This window comes from Canis aureus, chromosome 29 (genome assembly GCF_053574225.1).
Source record: "Canis aureus isolate CA01 chromosome 29, VMU_Caureus_v.1.0, whole genome shotgun sequence".
NCBI lineage: Eukaryota > Metazoa > Chordata > Mammalia > Carnivora > Canidae > Canis > Canis aureus.
In genome coordinates this window covers 1,649,940-1,669,134 of record NC_135639.1, presented here as the reverse complement: position 1 = coordinate 1,669,134, position 19,195 = coordinate 1,649,940, and the positions used below count along the sequence as shown (strand labels likewise).

Sequence of the window (19,195 nt, the reverse complement as noted above, 5' to 3'; positions counted from 1 at the left end):
CCGCGCTCCGTGCAGCTACTGACCAGGCCAAACTGCCCGCTCAGCCTCCTCCGAGCCAGGGTTCTCAGGAAGTACTCAAGGAAATTCTGGAAAGTGCTCATCACGGGCACGGCCAGTCTCCCCAGATGCCTGCGGCTGACGCCAAGGGCAACCCGGCGAGGTGGCCTTGTCTCCCCCGGGCAGGGCCGCAGCCACCACTGGTGCCAGGGACGGATGGGCACAGGGCTCAGAGGTCCCCTGCCCTGGGTGGGGGTGACGTATCGGGACCAGCCCCCCACTTTTATTTCAATTCCCACCCAGGCCCTCTGCTGCAGCGCAGGGTTTTCGGATCAATACGTCACGGGCCACTTTAGAAGCTGCCGCGTTGCGCCCCCTCCCCTCTTCCCGACGGCACATTTCGGTGGTTACCTCCAAGACAGATCATGCGGACGCTGGTCTTCCTCTAACCGAAGGCATGTTACGGCAGATTTGATTATAGCACCTTATAAAATGCAAACACTAGAAAGACACCTAATTATTATGTCTCTTTATAAATCATTTGAGGCACGGAAAGCGAAGCCACCCCTGGGGTACACGGGTCTGGGCTCCTCCTAAGATTAATTTTCTCAGAAAACAGTAAGTCATCCTTAATAAATGCCAATGGACTGATGGATTTTAACTGAAATCTTGACACAGCTGTAAATTATGCTCCACACAAGAGATTATTTATGTGTTTTATTTATTTCCCCCATCACACCCTAAATGCATGTTCACTAACAGCCTGAAATAGAAATAATATTTTGTTCTTGAGAATACAATGTTCTACTGACCAGCTAATTTGTCAAGCCAATAGAGAAATACGGACGCCGGAGACCACGTCTGATTTCCCAGATACAACGTCAGGAAACCAAAAGAGCGAAACAATGAATCCAGGTTTTTTTCCTCTTTCTCCCGTGAACCTGGATGTGCATGCGCCTCGCTATCTAGTGATGCTTCTCCTGTTACTGATAACCTAGCAATCCAGGGTATTAATGCGAACATTAGAATTCTAGTATCAGGTTAATATTAGAACCCAAAGAATTTTTTATTCAGGTTTCTTATCATCTCACAAGCAAACCTGACACTGAAGTCGTAGTACTAGCTCTCAAGATTTCAAAAAAGTCGCTCCAAATTCACGTTGCTCTCGCTACATTCTCAGGAAGAACCTAAACTCGCGCTCATGGGGGCTTGGACACACGGCGGGCCGGTCACCACGAACGGACACACCTACAGCTGGGATCACACACGTGGACGAGAGACTCGCAACCGGACCAGGACCCGGGGCCCCCATCCCCCGCTGGACCCCCGAACGCGCATCTCGGCTCCACTCGGGCTCTCGGGGTGTCTCCCGGCCCCACGTCCCCCCTGAAGATGCTCCAGAAGCAGCTCAGGCCTGTGCACTGAGGAACTCAAGGGCCTGGTGACGGTCTATGCCCCTCGCGGTCGGTCCCCCCGGGCCCGTCAGGGACTTCCCAAGGTCCCCACGCCCGGTTCAGAACGAGCCCCATCTGCAAGCCCAGTCTCAGCGTCGCACTGTTCAGTGGTTTATTGACCTAGATCCTCAGCTTTTGGGGTCTTTGCTTCCTCCCGAGCTCCGTGCCAGAAAACCCACAAACCTCTGGCTTTCCTGAATCTCTCACTTACTACATGACTCCCCCTAACAGGTCAGTAAAGGGACGTCTCATTTGTCCAAACAGAAACTTCACTGCAGAAAGCGCCCAGGCCCCCTTAGCGGAGTCGAGGTCCGCTGCGCAGAGCCCGGGAGGCCCAAGTGCACGGCGCCCCCAGGCGCCCCCCACACACGAGGCCGGGGCTCGGCATAGCCGGGTGCAGGCTGCTTCCCACCTGCTCCCCGCTCCGGGACCCCCCGCTAGCTCCTCGCTTACCTGAGAAGGGGGCGGTCCTCAGGGGTATCTTGATGGGCGCCAACGTCAGGAAGTGGCAGGGCTGCATGCTGGAGGGGGCCGGGCCCCCCAGTCCCTCGGGATCCACAGACACCACGGCGGCCGCGGCGGTGATGGCAATGCCCGGGCTGCTGCTGACAGGCTTCAGGCCGCCGTGACAACCACCTGCAGAAAGGGGATGGGGAGGTGAGCACGGGGGTGCCCGGTGTCCCCCGGGGGGGGAGCCACTTCATTAGGCAGCACACGAGCACCCAGAAAACAGGAACAGCACCAACCCGTTTCTTGGAAGCCCACGCCGTGTGCCAACATCCCAGGGATAAACGGGGTGCCTTCTCCATCTGTCAAAATGTTGACTGTGCGCAGAGCACACGCGCACGCTGTGATGCTCAGTGAGTCACAACGCTTAGTCACCAGGGGACGTGCGTGCCTTCGAGAGCAGTGACTTGGCCACGGTGCCCGCGCGTCTCATAGGAAACCAGGGGCGGGGGGACGGGGACGCGGTTCCTCGGAGCCGCAGGGGCTGAGACCAGGGGCCAGCGCGGAAAGGCGGGAGGTGGGCTGGGCGGAGAAGGCCGCTGGGGTCAGCGCGGAGAGGTCCTCGGGGCCCCCGGGGCTCGGCTGGTCCCTCAGGACGTGGCTGCACCTGCCCGGCCTCCGCAGAGGACAAACCCCATCCCCAGGTCAGCCGGGGGCGGCCCCTCATGAGCATTCAGGCTCCACACGCGGAATTCAGCTGGTCTCTCCCGGCATAACTGGAAACCCTCGGAAGTTTGTTTCTGTCGGTGACTTTCTTGTAAGGTTTTTTTTTTTTTTTAGGAATCTTCAGTCCCTAAAATAATTGTGGTTTCTAGGAAATACTCTGTAGATACCAGCTTCTATTAATGGTGCAAGTTCTGGAAAGCAATCTGGAAATATGTTTAAAAAAATGTTAATATAGAGATACCTGAGGGGCTCAGCGGTTGAGTGTCTGCCTTCGGCTCAGGGCGTGACCCTGGGGTCCCGGGATCGAGTTCCGCATCGGGCTCCCTGCAGGGAGCCTGCGTCTCCCTCTGCCTGTGTCTCTGCCTCTGTGTGTGTGTGTCTCTCATGAATAAATAAATAAAATCTTTAAAAAAATAAAATAAAAAAATAAAAATGTTAATATAGTTTACAGCTTTTGAATAATGTTTCCTTTCCTATAATGCCCCCACATGCCCGATGCCTGGGGATAAAAGTTTATAGTGAGAAACTAGAAAAACCAGCAAAGGCCAGATGGTTTTTTGTTTTGTTTTGTTTTTTGTTTTTTTTTTAATTTATGATAGTCACACAGAGAGAGAGAGAGAGAGAGGCAGAGACAGAGGCAGAGGGAGAAGCAGGCTCCATGCACCGGGAGCCCGACGTGGGATTCGATCCCGGGTCTCCAGGATCGCGCCCTGGGCCAAAGGCAGGCGCCAAACCCCTGTGCCACCCAGGGATCCCAAGGCCAGATGGTTTTATAAACAATGGTGTGTCTGGTCAACGAGGCACTGAACAGCCAGCAGACTCATATGTGGACGAACAGCCAGTGCAGTAGGGGGAGGCGCGCAGTAGGTTCAGTCAATAGAGCAAATTACAAAATCATGTATATTCCTACGCTATAGAGTCACTCAGTCAACAAATCCTTATCCAGTTGACTAGATGCCAACCGTACTCTAGCTCTTAGGGACAGAGCAGTGCACCACAGAGGTGTAAGGCCTGCCTTCAGGGACCACGCCTCCCACGTAAGGAAGACGCATGGTCTATACTTTCCTTACTTTCCTTGCTTATTTGCTGTGTGTCATAGGTTGAAGGGCACAGCACAGAAACAGAAAGCACGGAATTGGTGGGCGGGTTTCACGTTCACACGGGGTGGCCTGGACGGTCTGCCCTGGGGAAAGAATTTGCCAGTGACAGCCCACAGGAGGCAAGAGAGGGGAAGAGCGGGCCAGGGAGGGGTGGGGAAGTGCAAAGGCCCTAGCAGGTGCCTACCCAGTGTGTTCCAGAGGCTGCAAGGAGGCCAGGGAGGCGGAGTGGAGGGTCAGAGATGAGGCGATGTGGGCGTGGGCGTCGGGGGGCAATGGTGCTTTGCAGGCACAGGGAGGCGTGTGGACCACAGGAGGGCAGGGTGCAGGGGATGGGGGGGGTGCCCTGGCTGCAAGGTCCTACAGAGTCTTCGTTTCTGTCTCTCCAGAGTGTTCAAATTCCCTCTGATGGGCATATGCAAACTTTGAAAGGTAATTTAAGTCTTACAGAGTAGCGTTGACAGAAGAACGGAGCAGCAAGTAGCCCGCCCCCCAGCTCCCTCCGGGGTTAACCTCTGGCATCAGTGAGGTGCCCGTGTCACTGCTGGTGAAACAGCACTGGCGTGTCGTGATTAACCAGAGCCCATCCCTTACAGCAAAGTCCCATCCCTTACAGCAAAGTCCCATCCCTTATAGCAAAGCCCCATCTCTCACAGCAAAGCCCTATCCCTTACAGCAAAGCCTCATCCCTTACAGCAAAGCCTCATCCCTTACAGCAAAGTCCCATCCCTTACAGCAAAGCCTCATCCCTTAGAGCGAAGCCCCATCCCTTATAGTGCAGCCCCATCCCTTACAGCGAGGTTCCCCGATCTTGTGCTGCGCGTTCTCTGGGCTTGGCCGCAGGCCTAATGTCATGCACTCACCATCGCACAGTGGAATGCAGAACAGCTTCGCTGCCCTAAAATCCCATGTCCTACCCGTTCATCCCCTTCCCCACCCAGCCCCTCCCCCCCTGCCTGACAACCGCAGCTCTTCTTCCCGTCTCTACAGTTTCCCCTTTTCCAGAATGTCCTAGAATTACAACTGTACATTACGTAGCCTTCTTCAGACTGGCTCCTCCCACTTAGCAATGCATATTTGAAGTCTCTCTGTCTTTTCAAGGCAAGGTTAAGTCCTTTCCTTTTATCACTGAGTAATAGTAAGTCGTCTGGAGGCACCACGGTTTACTCATCCACTCACTTACTGAAGCACATCTTGGTTGCTTCCGACTTTTTGCAACTATGAATAAAACAGCCGTGAAAATGTGCATGCGTGTTTTTGTTTGGCCGCGCGTTCTCTATTTGGGTAAACACCGGGGAATGTGCCTGCTGGATCGTATGGTAAAGCAGCATTTAGCTTTGCAAGACGCCGCCAGACTGCCTCTCAAAGCGGCTGCACCGTTGGGCGTCCCCGCCAGCCAGGAACCAGAGCTCCTGCTGCTCCCCGTCCTCGCCAGCATCTGGCGTCAGCGTTCCAGATTTTGGCCATGCTGATGGGTGTGTAGGGGTGTGTCCTTGTGGCCGTGTACACATTTGCAGTCAGGGGGGAAAAAAAAGCCCATTATCCTAAATATGTTATCTTACTTGATAATAAAAACCCATTACAGAGAATTTATAAAATGGAGTGAATAAGTGTGTAAAAATGTCCCTGTGGACTCCCCAGCTGAACACTGCTGATATTTTATTATGTAGCAAACCAGCAGTTTCCTGGCGGCACGGTCTGGCTGTCCTGGTGCAGTGTCATCATCAGACGACATGCACAGCTTTTTCAGGAGATGTTACAAAATAAACACTTCCCTTATCATTACATGGCTCACCCAGCCCAGTTATTAACTGGAGCCGAGCCTATTCCAGGCAATAGTCCTGCCACACAAATTTGCCATCTTCACTACTATGCCCCATCATAACAGGTGTTGCCTCCTATAAATAAACATGACATAAACAACGGTTTGCAAAAACGTTCATTTCTGCATTTATTGCTCTGGGGTAGATGCTCAGTCAGGGTCAAGACAGTGTGAGTATTTTTGGCTGTGCATGTGTCAGCTTAATGAGGTGATGTTGTGAAAGTCAACACACCGTAACAGCCCTCCACAAATGCTTCTTATTAAATTTGGCTTCTCTCCCTCAGGATTTACACATTTATATGATCTCACCGTAGGTGTGTTCACTGGGGGTTGAGCACCCAGTTTGCACCGTTCAGAAGTAGACCAGCTGGTGTGACACATTGACAAGATCCGTGACCTCGGCGACATGCTGCCTGGTGAGTTTGTCTAATAAACCCGACCTGCTGTTCAAAAGGAACATGACCTTTTAGCAAGAAATGACAAAGAAATTACTGGTGTTTTAAAAGAAGTGGATGCTAAGGCACAAGGATCTTATAGATAGACGTGCAGGGACATGCTTATTATCACATGATTTTATTGTCAAAAGTAATAGGTCACTTCCTGATTTCAACTCTACTATGAAGCTATAATCACCCAAACAGTATGGTACCGGCATAAAAACAGGCAAATAAGCCAACGGAACTGAATCAAGAGCTCAGAAATAAACCCAACCATATGTCGTTGACTAGTATTTCACAACGGAGTCGTGGACACTCGGTGGACAAAAGACATCTCTTCAGTAGACGGTGCTGGGATAACTGGGTAATGACACTGGACCCATGTCTTACACGATTCACAGATATTAACTCAAAATGGAGTAAAGCCTGAAATATATGACCCGAAACCATGAAACTAGAAGAAAACATGGGAACAAAGCTCCCTGATAGGGGTCTTGGTGATGATTGGTATTTTTTGTTTTTGTTTTTGTTTTTTTGAAATTACACCTAAAGTACAAGCAACAAAAACAAAATCGACAAGCGGGCCTGCATCAAACTCAACAGTTTCTGCACAGCAAAGGAAACCTTCCACAAGGTGAAAAGGCAACCTGCAGAATGGGAAAAATAGGTATTTGCAAACCATGTATCTGATAAAGGGTTAGTATCCAAAATATATAAAGAACCCCTATAGCTCAATAGCAAAAAACAAACAAACAAAACCAGAAATAATCCAATTTAAAAATGGGTGAAATACCTCAATCCTCGATAGGAGTTTCTCCAAAGAAGGTGTATGAAAGGCCAACAGGCAGGTAAACAGGTGCTCCCCATCACTCCTCATCAGGGAAATGCAAACCCAAACCATGATGAGGGATTGCCCCACACCCGTTAGAAGGGCCAGCACCCCAAGGATGAGATGACAGACCCCGGCCCTGATGTGGAAGGGAAGGAGCCCTCGTGCGCCGCTGGTGGGAACGCAGAGCGTGCAGCCTCTGCAGGAAACAGTACAGATCCACCCACACATCAAATATGGACCAAACACGCGATCCCGCAGTTCCACCTCCGGGAAGACACCCAAAGGTAATGGAAACACTAACTCAGACATCTACACTCCAGGCGCACAGCCCGATTCACAACAGCCAAGGCGTGCAGACCACCACGCCCGTCGGTGGATGAAGAACGTGTGTGTGAATACACGGGCTGCATTTCAGTCATAAAAACTAGGAAATCCCGCCATGTGTGACAACGTGCACGGACGCCGAAGGCATTCTGAGCGAGCTCGGTCAGAGAAAGACCAATGGCACACGATTTCCCTGATAGGTGGATTCTTAAAAGAAAAAAAAAATATGATCGTAAAAACGAAAACGCAGACTCATAGGAAGAGATGAGCACCGTGGCTACCAGAGGCCGAGGAGTGGAGGGAGGTGTCCGAGGGAGAACTTCCAGGGGCAAGGGAAGTGCTGGGGCATCGCGGCCAGTGATCCACAGAACGTGGTTGACAGGATAAGTCCTGAGCGTTCCCATCACATGGAGAAAAACGTTTTCCTCCTTTCTTTGCCGAGTGTCGTGTCCATACACGCGGGTGGGGGTTCGCTGGACCTACCGTGGTGACCGATTCACAATGCACGTGACTCAAGCCAATGCAACGTCCACCTTACGCTTAAACAGTGACAGATGTCGGTTACTTCTCAATAAAACTGGAGAAACGGAATGAGGCAACTGCAAAAGGTAACTCGATACGTATACCATGTCTACTCTTTAAAGAAAAAAAAAAGTCTAGAAAGACTCTTGAACCTGCTTTGAATTCCTTGGGTTACATATAAAAATGCAGCCCCCTCCGGCTAGTTCACAAAAGCGACTGAACGACATCAGCGAAAAGTTAGGACGTTGCTAACCGGCAGCAACAAAATTGGGCAGATTTGGTGGAGAAGATGGAAAGGCGTCCTGGTCTTCTGGCTGCAAGGGTTCCTTCCTCCTGCAAGGCCCAGGCGGCGGTGGGGAGCACCGCCTTGATGCCTGAGGCAGGTGCTGGTGTGGGAGCAGAAGCTCGCACCCAGCCCCCGGCAGGCCGAGAGCATGCGTGAGCCCGGACGTGCCGTGCGCGTGTGCCAATGAGCAGAGTGCACTTCGGGACCCGGGGCTACAGGTGAGCACACGGTAATAAAATTCGAGGAGCCCTGCTTGGGCAGGAAGTCGGCCGCCCTGCGGCTTCCTCTGAGTTCCTCCCCTGCACGCCGTGGCCAGCCACTCACCAAGCGCCGCTACCCGCCGGACGGCGCACAGCTCGGGAATGAAGGGCGACGTGAAAGGAGACACCTGTGCAAACAGAGAAGCGCTGGCAGGTGCCTGCTGCCCACGGACGCCAGCTGCTCTCCGAGGGGTGGCTCTTGAGCCAAGTCTTGGGAGATGGGCAGGCACTCAGTGAATTGCGTCCACTGATAATAATTATCATAACTTGCTTTCCCGAAGGACCGCAGAGAATCCCTGAGTTGAGTAAACAAACAGTGAGATAAGAAGTCCGGCCAAAAAACCTGCTAAGCCAGCTAAGAGATAAGCCAGAGATGCCGTCCCATAAGGCTTCCTTATAAAAATCAATGTTTTAAGCAAAACTGATTAACCGTGAGCTTCCCTGAAGACAGGCTGAGGAGAGAGTGCGGGCCAGCAGCTGGGGGCTCCGTGTGGCCAGACCCTCGCCCCAGGCCGCCGCTCCATCCTGGTCCCGTTATCCACCCCCTTCTCTGATCCCAAACTTGCAAAAGAGCTCTGTTTGCATGCTTTATTCTGCGTGACCCCCTAGTAGCTAGGTGAAGGAGAACTACGGTCTCTGTAGCCTAGGAGAGCGGGGCTCGGCGAGGCTTAAGGAACTGCATCCACAAAGGCCCTGACAAGGACGGCACCAGAACGCCAGAGTCAGGGGTGTGTGACTCGCACCCCGTGCAAGGCTGGGGCTGGCGCCTACCTGGCTGGACGTGTGCCGCCTGCAGTCTGAGACAGCAGGGGTGAGGACCGCAGCGGCGGGAGGACTTCCTCCTTGCTCGCCAGAGCCCGCGGGGGACCCTGTGCACAGGGAGCCTGCGGTCACGGCCCACACGCCGGCTGGTTCCAGGTGCACAGGCCCCGGCGGCCTTGGAGGGCAGGCGGCCCGGGCGCTGGGCTGAGCTCGCGGGCACACTGCTGTCCTTATCCCTCCTGCCCTCGCAACGGCAACCCGGCCAGCGGCTGGAGCTTGCTTTTCTCAAGATTCAATGTGAAAACGGGAGAAAGGCTGGTGGCCTTGGGAACAGGGACAGTGGGAGAGCTCGGGGCTCTGGACCAGCCCAGCATCGGTGCAAGGTCCAGGTACGCACTGGGTCTGCCCTGGCTCCCCTGCTTCCCCCGGCCTCCCGGGTGCCCTCCGTCCAGAGGCCTTCAGCCACTGCTGCGTCCTGGAGAGGAAGAGCGGGGGCAGGCGGTGCTGGCGGGGACGTACCCCGGGGCCTGGCCTCTGCCACCCCATGGAGGGATGCTCAGCCTCCAAGGGCTGCTCTGGGGTCAGAGCGGCGGCAAAAACCAAACCGGGAATTCGAACCAACAGGGGGACACGGAGCGGATGCCTGCTAACGGGTCAGCTTCTGCACGTCCTCAGAAGGGCAGAAAGGAGGCCTCACACACCTCGCCTGCCTGCAAGGACGCCCCCGGGGAGCCGGAGACCCGCAGGTGTCCAGGGTGACAGAGGGTGACGCGCCAACAACGGGACGGCTGGTGAGGCTTCTGCCGGAAAGGAAACCTCCCCTGACGAACGCCAGCTGCTCCCTTCTCTGTGCTGAGCCACATATTCAAAAAAAATAAACAATCATTAGTTTATTATGTCTATTTAGTAAATGATTTCAGCTCCGGTGGAAATCCTTCCGGCAATATATCTACCAACTGGTAATTATTTCTGCAAAAACGACTGTTTGATCAGAGGAATGACTTCAGGCTCTCGGTGCACGTGCGCCACGCTCTTGGAGGCGAGTGCGGGGTCTGCAGACGGGCGGGCTGCTGGGCTCAGCATCGAGAGTCCAGGTCCCGTCTCCCTCCCCAGGCCCTGAGAGCCCGGACACTCAGCTCCCAGGGATGAGGACACCCTTCCAGCAAGATGGTGACGGGCCCCGCGTGTTCCCGTGATGAGCCAGCTTTTCCCAGGGAGCTACGTCAGACCGGGTGGCATTTTGTCTCTTCGTATAGACACTTGCCAGCTGTGGCGAATGCGGGCCCAGGTGTCGGCGTCCAGCCCACAGCTGCGGGTGCAGACCTTGAAGATCCACGGTGCTGCTCGGAGCCCCGCGCCCCATGATGGAAGGTCCCTCCGGTCGCTGTCCCCCGACGATATGATGAAAGGTATCCACGCTCCAGGCTCTCAGCACCGGAGGGCCACTCAGCTCCTCCTCCCCACAGCCCCAAAGAGAAGAGGTGGAGCTTCGACGCACATGCCTCCCCCAGGCCCACCCAGCGGGGTGAGCTCGGGATGCTCGCTGGGTCCAGCGGGTCCACGTGGACCAGCACCCCGGCGCCGCCGCACAGAAGCACACATACCGCAGCACCCCGCGCGCCCGGCCTCGGCACCCTCGCTCCTCCGAGACGGGGACGCGTGAGGTAGCCAAGGCTGAGAGGGTGGCGGATTCACTTAGCTCTGCGCATCTGTTTAGAAATACTAATTTGTATTATTTTTATGATTCCATGTAACTTGGTACGTGATAATTTGAATATTCACTTCATTAAAACCAGAGATTAATTATACTACCCCAAAGAACAAATTGCCGCTAATACCAGGTAATCTGAGTGTCCTGATGGCCGTAACAACCCGCGTCAGAGAAGGGAAGGGGAAGAGAGAGCAGGTAGCAATTTTCTTTTTTTTTTAATAATAAATTTATTTTTTATTGGTGTTCAATTTGCCAACATACAGAATAACACCCAGTGCTCATCCCGTCAAGTGCCCCCGTCAGTGCCCGTCACCCAGTCACCCCCCCCCCGCCCTCCTCCCCTTCCACTACCCCTTGTTCATTTCCCAGTTAGGAGTCTCTCATGTTCTATCTCCCTTTCTGATATTTCCCACTCATTTTCTCTCCTTTCCCCTTTATTCCCTTTCACTATTTTTTATATTCCTCAAATGAATGAGACCTTATAATGTTTGTTTTTGTCTGATTGACTTACTTCACTCAACATCACACCCTCCAGTTCCACCCACGTCGAAGCAAATGGGTGTTTATCATTTCTAATGGCTGAGGAATATTCCACTGTATACATAAACCACATCTTCTTGATCCATTCATCTTTCGATGGACACCGAGGCTCCTCGTTAAGGAACAACGGGCCGTTTGACAGTAGCTTCCACCGAGCACCGTGAGCCCCGCCATCCCTCCGGGCCAGCACCCGCCCCTCTGGAAGCCCAGAGCCACGCAGGACGGAGCGGGATGTGTGCTAGACCAGGCTGGGATGCCCAAGGTGCCAGGTGGGTGGCGACGGCTGGCTCGGCAGGGTCCCTTTCCTCCCCTGGACTCACCTTCCATCAGAACGTGTGAGACACGGCCACCCATACCACACACGTACGAACTCCCTGCGTGCGGGACCGTACCCGTAGGACACCTACAGCATACACAACCTACGGCATACACGGGGTTGTGTATGCCGTAGGTGCTCAAGAGATGCACGCCAACTGCGTGGCTCCCGGACCACATTTGTCTTCTGAAGGACTCGCTCTACAAGTGGCTTGGTGGGTCCCACGGGTCGGTTCGGGCGCCCGCTCCTGGGGGCCCAGCAGGGCCTGGCCTGCGGCGCCCCGAGCGTGCGTGGCTGGGACGACCCTGGAGGGAGAGCTCGTCTCTCCAGAGAGCGCTAGAGCTGGTGAAAGATTAACCTTTTGCCTTAAAATAAATGTCTTTCCGTTCCCGACAGGAAGCCTGAGGTTTGGCTGACCTTGAAGCAGGGCGAAGGCTTATTTGTTTGCACGACAACAAAAGTTGTATGGAGGGTTCTTTAATGCGTTAAGCAAAACTATGCTGTTTATCATCAGGCAGCTGTTTTCAAACCCCTTCATTATGCTCAGCGCACACATGATTTACGCTCACCTCTTACCTGACTCATAATATCCCCTGGCAGTCATAAAGCTCAGGAAATTATTCTCAGCCCGTGTCTTTCTCTTCGGAGACACATTTAGACAGCGGTGCCATCAACCAGCTGACGATTTTTAGGAATTCTCCTGCTTTGCGTGCCTATCTTCATTATGAAATTAAGATGATTGAGCGCCTCGTGATGGAGATGCCCGGCACGCCTCTTGCTCCACCAGCCGCCGCCGGGTCCGGGCCCTGAACCGCCCAGGCCGACGTGGCGGCCCATGGTGGGCGGCGGGCCTGGTGGCACGGCTCCCTCCGGCAGGGCACCCATGCCCGCGCCCGGCCCTTCGTCCACAGGACCCAAGCGCTGCCCCGAAAGCCAGTCTCTGGAACAGGGTTCCCTACGGATCCTGGATGACAGCGCCCGGTTCGTCATTTTAAGACAAATGTTCAGAAAAATGTTCTCATCACACGGAGCTGCGGCTCAGCGGTGCCTACGGAGGTCCTGCTTCCCTTGCGGCGAACACGGCGCCGCCGTGTCTGTCCTCGCAGAACCTGCGTCCCGGTGCGGCAAGACCCGAGTGTCCAGGGGGCCGGTGCGGGTGGGAGCGGGGGTGACGGCAGCCTCCCGGCCCGCCGCGGTTGTGACCCAGCAGGCCCACCATGGACACCACCAAGGACACGGAGGACGGGGCAGCCCATCTTGGAGCCGCGGCCCCTGATCCTGAGATGGTCTGTGGGAAGTGGGCCTGCCCCAGGGCAGAGGCAGGAGCCCCGCGGGGAGCGGCCGCAGCTATGGGGATGTGGGGCCTGGGAGCTCCCGTGGGCCAGAGGCGGTGGCCTGAGCCTCCCCGCGCAGGGTCAGGGCCGCGTGCATGCACTCACTCGGTGCACACATGGGCGGCACCTCCCGCACCCCGCACGCAGGCACCTCAGAGCAGGCCCGCCAAGGCCGTAAGGCTCCTGTGGGGGCTGACCTCCAGCAGGGGAGGATGGGTCCTTGTGTGTGGGGGGCCGACCTCCAGCAGGGGCAGGATGGGTCCTCATGCGGGGGGGGGGGGCAGGTGACCACCTGCAGGGGCAGGATGGGTCCTCGTGTGGGGGGCCGACCTCCAGCAGGGGGAAGAAGGATCTGTGAGGATCAGCGTCAGGTGTTAGGTGTGCAAGGACGTTTGGAGGACACAGAGGCAGGGGTGCTCTTCCATGAAGGGGGCGGGAGGCTAGCCCCTGAGGTCACATGTCCGCAGACCTCTGAAGGGAGCAGGGGGTGAGCCGCGAGGATGTCTGGAGGAACCGAGATCCAGCAAGAGGGAACAGCAAGTGCAAAAGCCACAGGCAGGTGCTTGAGAAGTGGGAACAGCCCGAGGGGCAGGGGCTCCCTAGGTGGGGGCGAAGGGCGGGGGACAGGGTTGGAGGCCACCATGGACTTGGGGTTTCATTCCCCATGTGGGAGCTCTGGTCACTCACCAAGCCTCCAGCTGAAGGACGGGTGCTCCTGGGAGGGGCCAAGAGAACCGAGCTGCAGCCCCTGCTGGCCCCACCCCAGTGCACAGGATCCCCAGGGCCTCCATCCGGGGACTCTGACCCCACAATTCAGCAGGGCCGGTGGACCTGAACCCCCAGCTCCTGTGCGGTCCCCCGGCTGCACCTGTCGGCCAGCACCACCTGCTCCAGGCGGCATCTGTGCTGTGCAGGTGCAGCGACTGGCCCTGCAGTTCATCTCCACGCCTGAGCCCCTGGGGTCTTCTCCACACTCAAGACTGACCAGGTCAGCTCCGTGGGCAGCATTACCAACCGCCCTCCTCCCTCCGGGCTGCCTACCTTGAGAGCGGCTTTCCCAAGGCTCAGGCTCCGGCTGGCCGAGGGCTGCATGGTGGCCCCTGTCACCCCACCCACGGCCACCTTCCTGCCTGCCCTGCCAGGACCTCAGGAGCTGCCCACGCACTTGAGTTCCACCAGTGAAGGCTGGTCTTCCTCGCAGCCTCAGAGCCATGACAGCCGGGAGACCTTGCCCCCTGGCTCACTGATGCGCTTTTGGAACCTGCCCTTCTTGGACACGGCAGGACCAAGGGTCCCCTGGGAGGGGGACTGAGCCTGTGTGAGGAGCCGGTGACTAATCCCCCTGCACTGGGAAGGCCCTTACAAAATGCTCACACACAATCCACACTCAAGTAAAACCTGGTCATCATCCTTGCAATTTTAAGGCAGGGTAAACATGTGCTGACTTCACAAAGGGATGGGGGTGGGTTGCAGGGAGGCAAGCAGGGGCGTTAAGATGCTTGGTGTGACATGTTCACCATCATCGCCATCCTTGCGTGTAAATCCCGGGCACCACATCATGCCTGGACTTCTTACCACCGAGAGTGTTCCCAGGAGGAGCCAAAGAAACTCAGTACCATCAGCATCAAGAGCAAAGTGCAGAAGCCCTGGAAGACGTGACATATGGCGACACAGATGCATGTCGCAATGGTGTGACAAAGTAATGATGCCCAAAGCAGAGAAGGCCATGGTCACCTTAGCCTGGAATCTGTGAAAATTCCCAACAAAGGAGATGGAAAATCAGGATGGACCCAGGAGAAACACAGGCCACCTAGTGTCCCCTGGAGGACAAGTCACCCTTCAAGAGACCCACTTCAATGTATTGGGCCCTAAACAGTCCCAGTAGACCCACTTCAATGTGTTGAGTCCCAAAATAACCTGAAGGAATGGGAAACGGATGAGTTCAGAGCTATAGTGGGTCTCATGTGGCCCCAAAGCCCAAGGCAACCTGTCAAAACCCACTTCCAGCCACTCTGTCTGCTTTTCATTGCGCAGCTTGAGCCACACTCTCACGCAGCGCATTCTGGTCCCACTGGGAATTCCCACTGGGGATCACTGGGTGAGTTTCTCCCCATGTAAGATCTAGCCTGCATCCTTAAATAGTAAGCCACACATGGCAGCTGTACCTGCACAGGAACACACACACCTGTTCTCTCTATGGTTGCAAAGCATGGAATCGGCCACATGTTTACCTGGGTGTCCTCGGAGAGGCCCTTGTGACAGGTTTCAGGGCAGACAGCAGCAAGCCTTGCCACCCGAGGCTCTGCAGCCAGAGGCACCCCGAGTCAGGCTATCCTGGCCCTTATCTTTTCCTTTCTCCAACATAAATGAAAGCAGTTTTGCCATCCATGGAATCCAAGCAAACCTTATGGTCCTGCCTTTCCTCGTCCATCTCAACACTCATATCTTGACCTTTAAAGCCAATCACAGCAGCTCACTTATAAAACTTGTGGTGCTCAGTGAGAACTGCTTTCTGCTTACGCAAGCCTGCATCAGTATCTACACACCTCTTATGATCACCCAAAGGCAAAAATCTACCGCCAACAGTCACAAATCTTCCTTCTCTTGCAAATCGTGAAACTCCATTCTCTGCGTTCCCAATTGCATTCAATCTTGCTTTTGCTGAATCAGAAGACATTTTTGGGGTGTCCGTTATGTGCGAGATCTTGCAAAAATGCATCTGAAGGATACCCTGCATTCCCCATGCTGCTTAAGTAAATCTGCTATGCAGGCTTGTCTCTCTATCATGAAGAATGAATGCAAATAGGCTAATTAGATCAGAAGAAATTCAAGGTTCATTTCCAATTAAAAAAAAAACCCACTGTATTGAAGATAATACTACCTGAAATGAATACTTATTTTCTTTAAATGAGTGAATAATGTATCATTTATATAAAAGGCATTTATATTGATGTAAGAAGGAATCAGGAAGTTGCAAGTAAAACTCAGGAGCATCAGGTCATTATCACAAGAAGAAATACAAAGATTGGTCACAGGAAAACACTTATATATTTATTCTTTCCAAATCTGACTTCAAGTTCTTGAGGCTTAACCTCCTGGGAACTCACTCACACAAACTCTCTCTAGCTTCCATCCTTAATTCCTATTAGTGACTTTGTCTTCTTTTCCTTAAAAAGAAAACCAAATTTGCATAAATGTCATGGTCTGAAACATCTGGTCTGCCCCTTCTTACCACCTTCAGTATCTAAAAGTAAATATTGCCCAATAAAAATGAAAACCCAATGCTTCTGCAAAGCCATTTGCAGAGAACTGGCCCCATTCCCATCTCCTGGAGCACACAAAAGAGCAGATATTCAAGTCTTAAGCTTGCAAGTCTCTCAGAATTCTAACTAAAATCACGTTTACATGAATTCAACAACTTTAACTATCTTTGCAGGGAATTTTAGAAACAAGCGCCATTTTTTTTTAGGATTCCTGGTACAGCTTTTCTGTGGTTTGTTTTAATTTGCAGTGTTGGTAATAGCTGGTAAGCAAAAGGGACTTGGTTCTTCATTATAGAAACCAGTGAGAGTAGCCTTGGGTGTCGTACTAGAAAGACTGGGTCTCCCTATCTAAAAAATTTCCACCAAGGGTATTTTAATCTACTCATACAACAAGTGATACATTAAAATGTTAACAAAATCAGCTAGAATGGAGAATCTACGGAAGCCAACTTTTTAATCTGTTTTGTTTACCATCTAATCCACAGCATATGGTATGTGGTGGGTGCTCACCGCACACTTCTGGTATTGATCATTGTTTAATATTTCCAAGCACTTGTTAGAGGCAGGACACGTTGCCAGGCCCTAGAGACGTAGTAGTAAACAAGACAGGGTTTTTGCTCCTGAAGAACTCACTCCTGACCTGCATGATGCTGATACTCAATGTTTAAAGGAAGAAAATTATGGCTGGGCAAGCTGAACATTTAACTTTTGTCAAAAACATTGTTTCTCTTAAGTTAATTCCTTATAGGTCTTAAACCTAACTTTTGGCTGAAACACCGTCCTGGTGATATTCATAATTCAAGGGAAATAGATGATACTCTGCCTCACTGTTCAACCACAAGGGTATTTAATGTGAGAAAAAAAAAGATGTATACTCTGTTGGAGGAATCCTTATAATTATAGAAATACATGGATATGGGCCACTGAGTTGGCTGGTCTTTTCAGTCAAAAGAGTTGAGCTGACTTATATTTCCAACAGTTTGATGAGTTAGGTATTCTAACAGTTTCTCCAATCACTGAAAAGAACAACCCGAGAAAGACTCCACCTTTGGATGCCTTGCTAAGCTTGCCAATAGTAGAAGTGGTCTCCAAAGATGGTATCTCTTCTCACCAGGAAGTATTTTGTCTCAGGTCTACAGGTGGCAGAAAGGAAGGGCAGGTTGCAGCAGGGTACCCTTGGAGGCTGGCCTGCAGTGAGATGGGGGAGCTGGGTCTAGGACTTTGGATTTGGGCGGGAGTTGTACATTCATGGGGGGGCGGGCAATCTCACCCTGGGTTAGTGGTGCCTCCTATTACTGCGTAAGGAAGTATAAAACCTTAGAAGAGAGCACAACCAACTCAGGCCCACTGACTTTCCACATATTGTGATAAAGTGATGACCTCATAACTAAAGTACACCAGAGGAGAAGCAGGCCACCATAGGGGAGGGTCATCCAAACAAACAACAAATCTGGATCTTCAAAGACCAGCAATATTGGAATTTCATGCACAGAAGATAAAATAATTGTGTGTGGCATATTCTCAAGAGGAGTAACTGTTAAGACACTATATGCAATGAAGAAGCAGATTTAAAAAGAGAAGCCAATGGATTTCTAGAGATTAAAGTCATGATTGCTGAAAGAAAACACTTCATGGAAAGCTGAAACAGAACAGCAGAGACAGATGAAGAGAGACTTAGCAACCGGAAAATACACCTGAAGAAATTGCCCAGAGCACAGCATAGAGAACAAAGAGATAAATAGAATGAAAGGAAACATAAGAAATTTAAAATAATAGAGCTGAAAATATTCCTTGTTGACATTTTAGCAGCAGCAGAAGGGCAGCAGCAGAAGGATGTCCCAGAAATGATGAAAGATGCAAAGCCTCAGAAGCATAACATTCAATGAGTTATGAGTTTTTAAAAGAACTACAACCATCACGTTGTGATGAAATTGAAATTGTAAATCCTAAAGTCAGAGAAAAATCTTAAAAATCTCCATATACAAAAGACAGATGACCTACAGGGGAACATTATCTAGAATAATGGAAAGCTTGGCAGAAATAAATAGATCCCATAAATCCCTGGAATAATATTTTTAAAGATTCGGAAAAAAATTACCCCCAGTCAGAAAACCCATCCTTCAAATATGAAGAAAAATTAGTAATTGTTTAAGATGAGCAAAAAGTGAGAGATTTTATTACTTGCTGACCTTCCTTTTAGAAAGATTCTGAAGGATTTAACCAAAGAAAAAAATGATCCTGGAAGGATTGTCTTAGGAAAGTCAAATAGTTAATGAGTATAAAAAGCAATGTGCTTTTAAAAACTGAGGAATGAACAGTATAAGCACTTAACTTAGAAAAAGTAGGTAGAAAAGGTAGAAAAGGATGGTCAGTATTAAAGTATTACAATGCACTTGTGTTGTTTAGGACAGTAGTGGCGAGATAGTATTCAAATTTAGGCTTTTTAGGTTAACTATTTATGGTATAAATTTAAAAGTATTTTTAAATAACAGTGGGGCACATGGGTGGTTCAGTTGGTTGAGTGTCCAACTTTTTATTTCAGCTCAGATCGTGATCTCGAGGGTGTGAGTTTGCGCCCCTCATTGGGCTCTGTGCTCAGTGGGCAGTCAGCTTGAGATTCTCTCTCTGCCTCTCTCTCTGCTCCTCTCCCCTCTCTTTCTCTCTCTCCCCAAGTAAATAAGTAAAATCTTTTTTAAAAGAGTATTTTTAAATAATAGAGTATATAAATTCCAAAAATAGCAGAAAACAGAATTTTTAAATGAACAAAAAAATTAATTCAATAGCAAAGACAAGATAGGAGAATAGAAAAATTAGGAAAATAGTAATACAAACCTAAGAGGATGGAGCAAAGTCCAGGTAGACATATACTTATAACAAAGGTAAACTGACCATCTGACCAGTTAAAAATGGATTGCTAATTGGAAAAGAATCCACCTATTTAATGTTTTAAATGGAAAGGATGCACAGAAAAGTTGACAGCAAAGATATGGAAAAAGACATAGACAAGAAGAAAAAAAGAGCATATGTGTATTACACTACTATGAAATAGGTAACAAGCAAAAGTG

The 19,195-nt window shown here is 51.6% G+C and overlaps 1 protein-coding gene across 1 annotated transcript in view; it reads right to left on the bottom strand.

Moving 5' to 3' along the window:
- Window positions 1-19,195, bottom strand: part of TCERG1L (transcription elongation regulator 1 like) — a 186,542-nt gene that overhangs the window by 142,540 nt on the left and 24,807 nt on the right. Inside the window, exon 4 of the mRNA XM_077877177.1 lies at window positions 1,905-2,087. Coding sequence (XP_077733303.1) covers window positions 1,905-2,087 — 183 coding nt within the window. The remainder of the gene's footprint in view (window positions 1-1,904; window positions 2,088-19,195) is intronic.